The 12,634-nt window shown below is 32.7% G+C and overlaps 2 protein-coding genes across 3 annotated transcripts; one reads left to right on the top strand and one right to left on the bottom strand.

Annotated features, from left to right (window-relative positions):
• The first annotated feature begins 693 nt into the window (after positions 1-693).
• On the top strand, positions 694-5,899 carry LOC101222098 (lipase-like PAD4). The gene is made up of 4 exons (XM_011655595.2): positions 694-791; positions 888-1,227; positions 4,220-4,936; positions 5,020-5,899. The coding sequence occupies exons 1-4, from the start codon at positions 772-774 to the stop codon at positions 5,770-5,772; spliced, it is 1,830 nt and encodes a 609-aa protein (XP_011653897.1). The 5' UTR covers positions 694-771; the 3' UTR covers positions 5,773-5,899.
• Positions 5,875-11,088, bottom strand: LOC101218394 (RNA polymerase II transcriptional coactivator KIWI). Of its 2 annotated transcripts, XM_004146347.3 has the most exons (4): positions 10,838-11,080; positions 10,635-10,740; positions 6,275-6,297; positions 5,875-6,178 (listed from the first exon to the last, which is right to left on the bottom strand). In XM_004146347.3, the coding sequence occupies exons 1-4, from the start codon at positions 10,952-10,954 to the stop codon at positions 6,110-6,112; spliced, it is 315 nt and encodes a 104-aa protein (XP_004146395.1). In that variant the 5' UTR covers positions 10,955-11,080; the 3' UTR covers positions 5,875-6,109. The 2 variants fall into 2 exon arrangements, with proteins under 2 accessions (XP_004146395.1, XP_011653896.1); XM_011655594.2 differs by lacking the exon at positions 6,275-6,297 and having other exon boundaries at positions 5,875-6,224; positions 10,838-11,088.
• Positions 11,089-12,634: the final 1,546 nt, after the last annotated feature.

The raw sequence follows: 12,634 nt of genomic DNA, 5'->3' as shown, positions 1-12,634 counted from the left end.
CTGGTAAGAACATAGTCAACTTCTAGCTGCTAGAAAAAGATTAGCAATTTATGGGACCATCTACAGTAATTTGTTCGATCAAGTGGTTCAAGTTTGGATAGATCTGGAAGAAGTGTTGGAATTCTTGGTCGACTTTGTTATAATTGCTTTCAAATTATTGGAAAAGAATATCAAAATATCGAACTAAAATAAATTGCTATGTTGTGACAAACGACTATGCTGAAAGCAATTACGACAGATCGAGGTGTTAATCGTGTTGTCGGTTGCTCCCCAAGGTTAACACGGCTCCCTTATTTAAAATTTAAAACTTAAAATTAAATTTTCAAATTTCAATTCTTTTATTTTAAACCTATTCTTGAAATTCAATAACCAAAATGGTGAATTTAAAACATTATATAATAAATGCACTTATTCTCTTTAAAATGGGATGACCAAAAAAAAGGTATTTTTCTACTTTGAAAAAAAAAGAAAAGAAAAGAAAAAAGTGTATCACACCTTCATTCACTTGTTATCATAAAAATAGTATTTATTTAAGAAGAAGTATATTAGTATTTTTTAGGATTAGTATTGTTAGAGTTTTTATCAACAAAAACTTTGTAATTTAATTTAAATTAAAAACATTTTAATAAAAAGCAAAATAAAATAAAATAAAATTTGACAATATATATATATATATATATATACGAAGAAAGAAAGAACCTCAAAATTTCTCACCACATTCATTTCCATTTTCCACAGAGAACAAAAACAGAGAGCTTTGAATTTGCATCCATGGAGTCCGAAGCTTCAACGTAATTCATTCAACTTTTTCTCTTTTTCTTTTCTACTTTCAATTCTTTCAACTCTTTTTCCAATCTCCCCATAATTTCTCTTTCTTTTCTTTCCAGATTCGAGAGTTGTCATGTTATGGCTGCTCTTTTGGGTTCAACTCCTCTGCTTCTGCAGTCCTGGGAATTCTGCGCCGCCGCCAACGCCGCCTCCCCAGAAAGTTTCACAACTGTGGTAATTGATGATGTGGCTTATGTTGGCTTCTCCGGCGTCCAAGTTCTTCCTAGATGCGGCGGGGGGGGAAGAGAGTTGGTGGCGTTGGACGGAGAGGGAGTTGAGGCAGAGTTGTTTTGGCCGTTGAACCGCCACCGTGAGGAGCTCCAGGAACCGGCCATGGCGGATTCCGGCATCCTCAAGATGTTTGTTGATATTTATACTCATAAGAATCTTGTTGAAACGGTCAGTATTCAAATCTCTCCCTAATTCTTTAAATCTTTAAACAAAGTATTTATGACTCAAAAATATTGAAAACTCAATCCAAACAAATTCCTAATTTTCTACTTCAAATTGCATTCACTAATCATTTCATTTTTTTCATTTCTACTCTTTCATTTTTAAATTTAAATCTTAAAATCATTTATCCTACTTCTAATTTTTTTTTCTTTCTATTATTTACTTTTTGTTCTCTTAATGTTTTCTCAAATCAACAGCAATTTTAAAATCTTAAAAAATAGTGTTCATTTTGTCTTTGTTTTTTTTTTTTTCTTTTTTCTTTTGTTTACATATTTTGATAATTATTTCAAACGATAGTGTTTGTAGTTTCAGAACCATATATGATTAATATATTTACCCAAGTATATGTGTATACTAAAGAGTTTAACATCAAATTAAGGACTAATTGGATAATATATCATTGATAGTTTGTATAAATAGCCTTAAAATATAAAAATATATCATCAATTTATCACCAATATAACCATACAAATTTTAATACTACTTAAATGTACAATTTATTTAGAGACTACAAATAATGATAATTATTACGTTCGGTTCATTCTCTCGTAGTAGTAGTCGTATTCATAGTTGCATTCAAAATAATAATTTAAGTCAAGGTAATTTGGTAATCATTTGAGATTGTTTTTAGTTAGGACTATAAACAATTATCCCAACTTTCAATTTCTTGTTTCGTTATATACTTTTTTTCTTTTTTTATGAGCATTCTAAATTTTCACAGAGCTGATATATGGACTACCACGTTTGTTTTGCAATACTATAAGATGCTCGGTTATTTGGAGATTCCATGCATCTCAAAAGTTTTTTATTTTTTTTTTATTGAAACATGAGTTTTTCACATTTTCGAGCTGAGTGCATTTTCAAGTTTATGTTTTTGCCCTTCTCTTTTCCGTATGTATATATAACTATCCATTTGCATTATATAATTAAAATAAATGTTGTCAACTATCTATTATCATCTCTTTTTTTTTTTTTTTTATATCGTAGTACATATAATTTTTAAATCAAAGATGTTTAAATTTAAATTATTATACATTTTATAAAAAAAATCTTAAAATTATGATATATATAAACAGGTTTGTCAAGAAATACAAAATTAATTGAAAACAAGTAATCTTATATAAGTTTTAATTATATAAAATTAGTTTTGAATGAATAAATAGTCATAATATTATTGAAAAAATTTAAGATATATTTGGAGGAGAAATCTTTATAGAAACAGTTTAGTTATCAAAGTATTTTAAGATATTGTAAAAACATTCCTACAAAATAAACATGTTCGTCTAAAGATGTTGACGGATATCTAAAATTTTTGCTATTTACCCTTTAAGAAGAAAACAAGGATTGTCGCGTAAATGTAATGACGAGTTTCTTTGTTTAAAATCTAATTATTATTAATAGAAAGTAAAATTTATGTTTATTCGTGAATATTTTTTATTTTACTAAATTGGAAAAACAAACTCTCTTTTTATTTGTTTATTTTTCACAGTTAGTAAGCTTGATTTTTTTAGCCTTCGAATGTTCAATATAACTTAGAAGGAAAAAAGAAAAGAAATATTATTTACATTTATAACAAACATTTGAATTTATGAAATTTTTGGGCGTTTTGTGATCTTGTTGACAAAAGTCTTGGAAAGGGACTTTGGAAGTCTACCATTAATTCACCAAATAATACTTTCAAGTTTGAATGCAGAAATGAACATCATTTAAATTCATTATTATAGTAATTGTAATTTATTTTTAATTTCGTATGAGATTTTTTATAAGATTTTTTTTTTCATTGATGACATCTTGTCTAATAATCTACTCTTTTTTTCGAACATCTTAACCAAATATTAAAAATTTGTCTTTGACCCTTGACTTCAAAAGCAGTTTTTATATGAAGGGTTGATGAATTCTTAAAAAGAAAAATAAAGGCAAACAAAGGAGTTTTGAGCCTCTTCTTAAATATACTTTCGTAAGAACTTATCAAATGAGACTTATTTTGACGAAAACAAAAACAATACTAATACTCATTTACTAAGTAGAATGATACATGTATGATATTAGAAAAGGTCAATAGAAACTTTTGATATTGATTGAGATGGAGATAAATAACGTGGGAGTTTCTTTCTAACCACCTTTTTCTCTACCAACAATTGCCCAAATGTCAATATAATTAATGAAATGTTATTTCTTCTCTTTCCTTTTTCTGTTAACTTGGGATATGTTTATATTAAAGTTGCATTGGAAAAGAAATTAATGATTGATTGGAAAAGATAGTGTGAAAAGTGAAGCTTCTTTGAACCAAAAATATAATTGGAAATTTAAAGGAAATTACACATTAAAAACTTAGATGTGTACATTTGGACCATTCTTTACTAATCATTTTTTAATGATTATACAAATTCAATATTTTGGTTTCTTATCTTTAAAAGTTGATCCTACAACCACTCATCCCATCTTTTGCTTTCTATACTTATTTATTTATATATATATAGTTTTCATAAGACTTATCTTTGCTTTTAGAAATTAAACATGCAAGGTTTTCAAAAACAAAAAATAAGAGCCATTAGCACGAAATGGTACAAATGTATATAATTATTTCACTTTGACCCCTAAAATAATTTAACCTCAAATTTTCACAAATCTTAGAACTTATGGACTAAATTAAAAAACAAAATTCAAAACTCACATTTTAAAACTTTAGAACCAAAAACCATTGGGGACCAAAAGGGGAAAGTAAAAAGACATATTTTTGGTTCCAATGGTTTACTTTAAACCTTTCCCCTTCCTGTGTATAAATTACAAATCAGTGTGTCAATTCATTACTTTCGTTTGAACTTTGACTTAGAAAGGCCTAAAGACTTTCAACGAGAGGCCTATGCTATAAGTACATATTTGTTTTGATGAAAAGTATTATTGGTATATACCATTCCTAATGTCACATATGTTGCAGATAACAAAGGTAATGGAAAGAAGCAAGTCAATAGTAATTACAGGTCATTCACTTGGAGGAGCAGCAGCCACTCTATGTACACTTTGGCTGCTTTCTTTCCTCCATACCAAAACCCATCACCACCCAATTCTATGCATCACCTTTGGCTCCCCATTGATAGGCAATGAGTCACTTTCCAGAGCCATTCAAAGAGAACGATGGTGTGGCAAGTTCTGCCATGTCGTGTCAAACCACGACATTATGCCAAGGCTTCTCTCTACTCCACTTTCCTCTCTCTCCCCTAAGCTTCACATCCTCCTTAGATATTGGCATTTGTCAATGGCCTCTCCAACGTTTGGGAAGCTTGCTACCCAATTGACAGAAAGAGAGAAAGAAGAGCTCTTCCACATCGTGTTGGCTCACTCCAATAGGATATCCGACCTAGGAGAGGGGACGGTACAAAGTCAGTTTTGGCCATTTGGAAACTTCTTCTTTTGCTCGGAACACGGTGCAATTTGTTTGGATAATGCCATATCAGTTCTGAAGATGCTCTATCTGATGCTCAAAACAAGTGCTCCAAACTTGAGCATTGAGGATCATCTCAACTATGGATATCATGTGAAAAAAGTTGGAGTTCAATACATGGAGAGGAAGAACTTCAACTCATCGTGTCCTCCTAATTCAAGCTATGAAGCTGGGCTTGCTCTAGCATTGCAGTCAGCAGGAATACCTTTCCAAGTAATAAACCTTAAGAACTTTTCTTAAAACAAAACCTACAACTTAGATTTTCGAACTAACTAGAGCTTATTTCGAAATTGCAGGATGAAGTTGCTCAAATAGCCGAACATTGCTTGAGAACAGCAAGCAGAATAGGACAAACACCAAACATGAATGCCGCAAAACTAGCTATAAGCTTATCGAAGATTACACCTTACAGAGCTGAGATAGAATGGTACAAAGCCTCTTGTGAGGAAGCAGATAACCAATTGGGTTACTACGATTGCTTCAAGAAAGAAGATGCTTCGGTAAGACATGACCGAGTAAATATGAACAGGCACAAGCTCGCAACATTCTGGAACAGAGTGATCAACATGTGGGAGAACAATGAGCTTCCTCCAGATTTTAACACGAGGGCAAAGTGGGTCAATGCTTCACAATTCTACAAACTCCTGGTAGAGCCATTGGACATTGCGGAATATTACCATCGTGATATGCACATTGTCCATGGTCATTATTTGAAATGCGGAAGAGAGAGAAGATATGAGATTTTTGACAAATGGTGGAGAGGAAGAGAAGTCACAGAGGAAGGGAATACTCAGAGGATGAAATATGCAAGCTTGACCCAAGATTCATGCTTTTGGGCAAGGTTGGAGGAAGCCAAAGACCTACTGGAAATCATTAAAAGAGATGGAGATGTCAGAAAGTTGGCTCCAATATGGAAAAGTCTTGAAAACTTTGAAAGATATGCCAGAGGATTGATTGAAAGAAAGGAGGTTTCTAAAGATGTCATAGCAAAGAATTCAAGCTACACTTTGTGGGCTCAAGAACTGAGGGCATTGAAGCTAAATATGTAATAAGAGTTTCAAAGTAGTTAGAAACTTGGACTCTCTTAGAATTGCTGTAACCTAATCAGACTACTGGTTAAAATGTCCACTGGATACCCAATTATCCACTAATTGAGAGTAGTAATATTTTCTGTTAGCCCATACTATATTATAATAATATAATGTCTCTGGTCTACAACTCAAAATATTGATCCAGTGATAATGTATACATAAATGCTAATATGCCTGCTCTCTAGTGTTCATTTCCACCAAAAACAAGCCCATTGGCTGTACAAAAGGTCACAGTTTCGTCCTTAACCCTACGGAGCAATACACTTGCTACACATATCAACAAAAGATGCATGTTCTAATCTCCTGACGAGTTTTCATTAACAGCCTTGTCAATTTCTTCTACGTGATTTAGAAGAACGTTCCACTGCAGAAGACCGCCATTACAGAAAGCAGAAGATTATTCTTTTTTTCTAAAACAAAAAAGGAAAAGGAAAAAAATTAAAATAATATAGGTGCAAACCTGATCCAAGGATAGCGAGATGCCTGGAAACAAAGAAATCAAAAGGCCACTCAGCTTCTGAATCTTCTATATTTATATATATTTATTATTATAAAAAAGGCCCAACTGTGGTACATCAAAGTTAGACTATAATTACAAAAAGAATTTTGAACTAGAGGACCAAGTACAGCAAAAAGTTTGAATAAATCCCAAAAAACATCCATGTTAGTTTCTTGACTATGAAAAACGCTAGCATTTCCTAAAGTCTCCAAAGGAGGGAGAACTATTTTTCCTTGAATGCATTTGTATTCGTTGATTGTTTTTTTCAATAAGCTTGGCCACTCATCAAAGAAAAATGAAAAAGGCCTACTTTGATCGAGAACAAATAAAATAATATACATGACAATAAAGAAGACAAATGGCCCAAAAAATGGAAAAAAATATCAATTTAGCAGAATAAGAAATCATGCATAAACACTAGAGTCCTTAACCACAGAAGTTCAAACTTGAACTTATACTCAAGTATCCTACCAAAATTGTAAATGCCTTACCCATGACCCTCTAATAGCAAATTAATTCCCCTTTTGCACCTTCTTGGAAAGACATTACAATAAAGCAGTGTTTTTATTGCTTAAATCTTTCATTAGGAGAAACACTTTTCAGCTCAAATTTACTTCACCTTTAAATACGAGATCCAAAGTATTTTGCGTTTTAATATCTTATTTTATGATAAGCTTGGCTACAGAACAAACTGAATATATTTATATATGACTACATAATATAGCATGTATGGTGTTGTAATCCGGAAGGGTATAGGAATTAGAACTTATGATTGTTACAATGCATCAGGGACTGATCGAGAAATCTTGTGGTCCTCCCTGTTAGTAAATAGACCATCTTTTAAACAATGATCCATTTAAAAGTTTCCAGGATAAACAAGAAATGAAAATTTTACCCTCCACAAATGATTTCTTCCGATCTTGGACCAACCTCACTCTTTGCTAGATATACTCTCCCTTTCACTTTTTACTTTAATTACCTATCTCCTTCTCCATCGTGCCAGTGTTATTTAAAACTCAAGGTAAAATAAAGCATAATAGTCTTATGGGGCTTAAGCACCCGGTTTTTTATGAGGCGCACCATACATAAAAGTACTACAATAGAAAGAAAAAACATGGTTGAAGTGGAAATATGAAAAAACAGACCTCTAAACGCAAGAAATTTTGCATTTTGGCTTATTAAAATTGGTTTTTTTAGTTAATAAAGTAAACCCTAATTATTTCTATTTTATAAAGAATAAAAAAGCCCCAAGATGCAGGGCTTTGAGCCTTGGGGAATCACAAGAGGCACGCACTTGAGTCACGCCTTATTTTGAGAACCTCGCAAAGGTGAGGTGCCAAACTTGCACCTTGAGCCTAGGCTTGCGCCCGGGAGGGCTTTTTAAAGCACTGCATACTAGTTATAGTTCTAGTATGCTTCTCTTTCCATTAACAAAAGAGTGCTCACATGTATGCTTGGGTCTTTGTGACATCTCAGCATTTCCAGATTAAAATTTAAAAAAAAGTTTGCACCATTTTGAAATGTTATAGTTCATATACACATACTAGGAAGGATAAAAATGGAATTAATCTATAAAGCACTCACATTTCCAAACTGGCTAAGTGTCAACATCGAAAAAGTGTTGGACACCGACACACTCCGACTGCCTCCAACATGCTAGTTGGCATGTCCATTATTTTTTATAATTATTTGGCTTTCCAAAACGTCAGGACTCAGGACACTCCAAGACATGCCTAGAACACCCCAGCGATACACCAAGGTCACTCCTTATGCAAATTTCTTTCTGAAAAAATAGTGAAACAAGACCCACCATCGATACCCCATTAAGGGGCCATTTTTAGCCAATTTAAATTAACTGTTTAACCCAAGTTATCCAAAATCTAGAGTTTGTACACACTGTCTCCATATAAACACACTTCACCCTCAAGACTTATCCCAAAATCTGCCTATAAAGAAGAATTAAGAAGCCAATATGCTACCAGATTGTTCTTAACTAACTTTTCTAAGAAACTGCAAGCTGTTAATAGCTAGGAAATCGCTGAGCAATGTCTACAGTTGTTAATGTAGTTAAATTGGCTACTTTTATTCTAGGTAACTTGTGAGGAAAAATGTTTTGTATCTAGTCATTTATGAAAGGTATAGCCCCCATCCCTTTGAAAGATTGTCCAAAGGTGTCAAGCGTTCATTCTGAAACCTGTGGAAAGACATTTCTCTTGAGCTCCTTTCCTTCTCCCTTCATGTTTTTGTTGCGGTAGGCGAAGGACAAGGATACTTAGTTGTGGGAAGATCAGTAGGTGGGGATTAGACCTCTCTAATCTGTGTTTCCTCATTTATATCATCTTTCTTCATATAAGAACCATTCTGTTTCTGACTTCTTATTTTAGTCAAGAAGCTCAATGTCTTTTTCTTTGGGTTCCGTATTTCTTTGTTCAGTAGGGAAACAATAAAGGTTGACTCTTTGTTATCTTTACTTGATGATTTCAGTTTGAGACTTGCGAGAATGGATGTTGGTGTTTGAAATCCTAACCCTCTTTAACGTTTTCTTGTAATTCCCATTTTGGTGTTATTGGATCCTTCTCTCGTTAACTAGTCAATCTTAGATCTGCTTTGGAGGATTAAGATCCCTAATACTTGGTATTAATATAATTAGATTATTCTTAGGAGATATTATTCTGGAGATATTATTTGATATTATTTCCTTAAGTGTATTTCTCTATGGTTATATATAGGCTTGTATCTCTATTAAATAATAAATAAAATATAGATTTATTCCATAAAATCAACACTTGGCAAGTTTAACTTGGACATTGGAACACTTTGAATAGGCTTCTGCAGAAGAAATCTTCACTTATGGCACCTTTTTGTTGATTCTTCGTTGAAAGGCACAGAGGAAGATCTAAATCGCCTGGTCTATAGTTGTTAATTCACAAGATCAATGTAGAAGAGGCTGGTGATGTTTGCTCCTTGGTGAGGTTACCGTTACTTGGGCTTCAATCTCAAAGATTTCTTGTAATTATATCCTCTAAGTAGCATTTTACAAAGTTGGTAACCCTTTCTTCAAAGGGATTTTGTGGGCTTGTTTTATTGTTGTGCTTGTACTCTTTCATTTTTTTTTTCCCTTAATGAAAGAGATTATGTTTGATGAAAAAAAAAAAATCACTGCAACCAGTGCAATGTTGAACAACTATTTTCCTTCCTGGTTGCATAAAAAATTTTATTCTGTTTTGGAAGATCTCCTCAAGGCAGCACCATATATATATGGTGTGGGATTGTGCTTGAAAGGGTTGCATGTTTTTTGCACACGACCATTGTCACGCCTTGTGGTGAGTACTTCTGTAGAGAGCTTTGTGATATACTGCAATAATTGTTGTGAACTTCGCTGTTGAGCTATGAAGCACGGACACTTCACAAAGGTCGTATCAATGTCAAACACCTATCGGACACGGATTTGGCTGGAAACGTGTCCGACACGTCAATTTGCATGTCCTATTCTTTATTTTTAGTTTTGAATTTTGACACACTTGGAAGGCACTTCATGGACACACTAGAAGAAATTAAAGGAGAATTTTAAGTTCGAACCCAAATTTAAAGGCCATCAACTTCCTTTTTAAAAATATATAAATGTCATAAAACCTAAAACCTAAATAGAATATCATAAACATTTGATTTCAACTCCCAGACTTGTCGTGCACATTAAGGATCGAGGATTCAAGTATGCTTTATTTTTTTACAGCTATCGCTTCTTGGCGTTTACCCATCCAATCTCAAATGTTTTATCAATTTTACGTTAAAGTTAACTAGATTCTAGAAAAAATAGTGTATGTGTATCCCCGACACCCCAACACGTCAGTTTCCTAATATTTTGGAAATCTGCATATCATCGTGTCTATGCTTCAAAGCCGTTGAGGATGTTGTCGATTGTCATTTAAATTAGACTAAGTGGATTCACTTGGGTCTTTCACTGTAAGTAAAATAGCAATAGAGTCTATTCCATACTTAGAAGGAGCCCAAGTATGTATGTTTGAGGGAATCTTAGACAAAGCTTGGAAGCATGTGTGGAAGTAAGGGGATATCTAACATAGGTAGCCTAAGTTGAAATTAAAAGGTGAGTTGTTAGTGAGTAAGTACTACATTTAAAATCACTCAACTATCCCTAAAGGATCATTTGGCAATTCAAAACTACAACAAAGGCAAATGCAACACACAAAAGTGAAACAAAAACCCTAAAAAGAAAGGAAAGAGAAAAAAAAATAAAAAAACCCAATTCATCCATCCACAGGGAGATAGCGAAAAAGAAAAGAATAGGGATGAGGAGATGAACCTTTCTTTCCAGGCATCTGCTTGCCATCTTTGACATAAAACTCGCGAATATCGACAACAATCTTTCCTTGCCAGTTCCTGACCATAACCCTACGGTTCTTTGAAAGCTAGAGGAAGAAAAAAGAGGCATTAAAGAGTTTGAAAGGAGGATAGGTAAAGGCGGTAAAGAAAATGGGGGAAGGAGAAAGGAAGTGAAAGAAAGACCTCGCAAACAACGATTTCATCGGTATCGTCAGAATCTTTCTTGAATGTTTTGGAAGGAGGAGCATCTCCTTCGGATACGTCATCTTCATCGCCCTTTCGCTTTCCACTTGCAGACATTTTTCTTCCTCCTTTTTTTTGCTTGCTTTCTTTTCTTCGACTTCTACTTCTTCACAAACTCTTTGCTCCTCAAAACACTTACCAACTCAATGCCGCGGAATTCCCGTAATATACAAAAACGCATCACAAACGCAACAATTACCAACTAAATTTCTAATAAATTTCACATGTCTTTAAATTCGTTTATATATTAATTATTAATTGATTTAAAACAAAAATATAAATGAAAAATTTATTGGTTTGAAAATAGGTGGAAACCATTTAATATTTTTCTTGTGTGAAAACGGTGGTCTACTCCTTCCATTATACTAGTCGAAGCTAACGTGGGTTATGGTTGGTACTAAGAAATTTGAGAGATTTCGACAACGGTGGTCTACTCCTTCCATTATACTAGTAGAAGCTAATGTGGGTTATGGTTGGTACTAAGAAATTTGAGAGATTTCGACAGTGAGGAAGAATACTTTCGACGGCGGATAAATATAGAACTTTCTTCTTTCGATGGCGGACAAATATAGAACTTTTCCTACAGAACCTAAATCTAAATCGAAATTTCGAGGTTAGTACTTTATATATCCAAAACATTAGGTATATCGGGTATATTTTAGATATTCGATTAAATAGGCAAACAAACAAAAATATAGTTTTGAATGTGATACATTCTAGGGTTTATTGAGTTTCAAAGTAACCAAAATTCTTGATACATTTTAGGATGTAATGAAAATTATTTAACTTACATTGTTATTTACATATGTAACAAAAACTTGTTGTGTTAATTTAAAATGCAATATGGTTTACATATGTTAAATAATAGTTAATTTTGTAAAATTTTATTTAATTGCAGTGCCGAAAATGGTTAGAAGCATTGAAAGATGTCTTGGGTCGAATAGTAGGAAGATTAGATCAAACGAACATGATCCAATCATTATTGATGATATAGAGGTATATTTAGTACTAATTATTGTAATATGCTACTGTATTGATGTTTTATATGTATATTACTTGTTCCATAGGTATATATATATAATCATAATCAGCAAAAAGGAGTTGGAAAAAATAATTCAATTAATGTATGTATAACATAAATGTTTTAAATATATAACATAATATATTTCTTATATACCATTATAAGATTGACATGAATAACTAGGCAAGAGAAAGATAATTCTTTTGCTTACAAACAAGCTGTGAGAAGAAGTCTACGTAGAGGAAATCAACCATCAAAGATAATGAGGTCACCCTTCACAACGAAATTTGGATCTGCATAGCCAAAGAATGAAAAATTAGAGCTCAATAGTCAACCATTCAAATTATTAAGTTTCAAATTGTTATCACAACGACTTTAGGAATTTGAATTTGAATATGAAATTTAATGTTGAAGACATGGTTTTGAAAAATTTATGTGTAATTTATGTTATGATGAATTGTTCTATTGCTAGTATTATAGAAACACTGAAACGTTATATGCATATATTTTTAATATGATACAGTATATTATACTATCGCGTTCACTAATTCGAAAATTCTATGAGATCTTGGTTTCATGGAGATAAAATGTTCACTAGGTATATTACAAGTATATTTGGAATAAGAATGTGTGCATTACAGACGTAAATATTTATGATCGGTAATGTTGTGTTTCATGAGTATAAGTTTCAGTCACATTGTATGTTTTAGAATTAA

This window comes from Cucumis sativus, chromosome 4 (assembly GCF_000004075.3).
Source record: "Cucumis sativus cultivar 9930 chromosome 4, Cucumber_9930_V3, whole genome shotgun sequence".
NCBI lineage: Eukaryota > Viridiplantae > Streptophyta > Magnoliopsida > Cucurbitales > Cucurbitaceae > Cucumis > Cucumis sativus.
This window is presented reverse-complemented; position numbering and strand designations above follow the sequence as displayed.

Bases quoted from the DNA above. Each gene is read 5' to 3' on its own strand.
- LOC101218394 (XM_004146347.3), bottom strand. From the start codon at position 10,954: ATGTCTGCAAGTGGAAAGCGAAAGGGCGATGAAGATGACGTATCCGAA. The intron at 10,741-10,837 runs GTCTTTCTTTCA...TTCTTCCTCTAG, and splicing joins ATGAAATCGTTGTTTGCGAG to CTTTCAAAGAACCGTAGGGT. The intron at 6,298-10,634 runs GTTCATCTCCTC...CTTTGTTTCCAG, and splicing joins GCAGATGCCTGGAAAGAAAG to GCATCTCGCTATCCTTGGAT.
- LOC101222098 (XM_011655595.2), top strand. From the start codon at position 772: ATGGAGTCCGAAGCTTCAAC. The intron at 792-887 runs GTAATTCATTCA...TTTTCTTTCCAG, and splicing joins ATGGAGTCCGAAGCTTCAAC to ATTCGAGAGTTGTCATGTTA. The intron at 1,228-4,219 runs GTCAGTATTCAA...CATATGTTGCAG, and splicing joins ATAAGAATCTTGTTGAAACG to ATAACAAAGGTAATGGAAAG.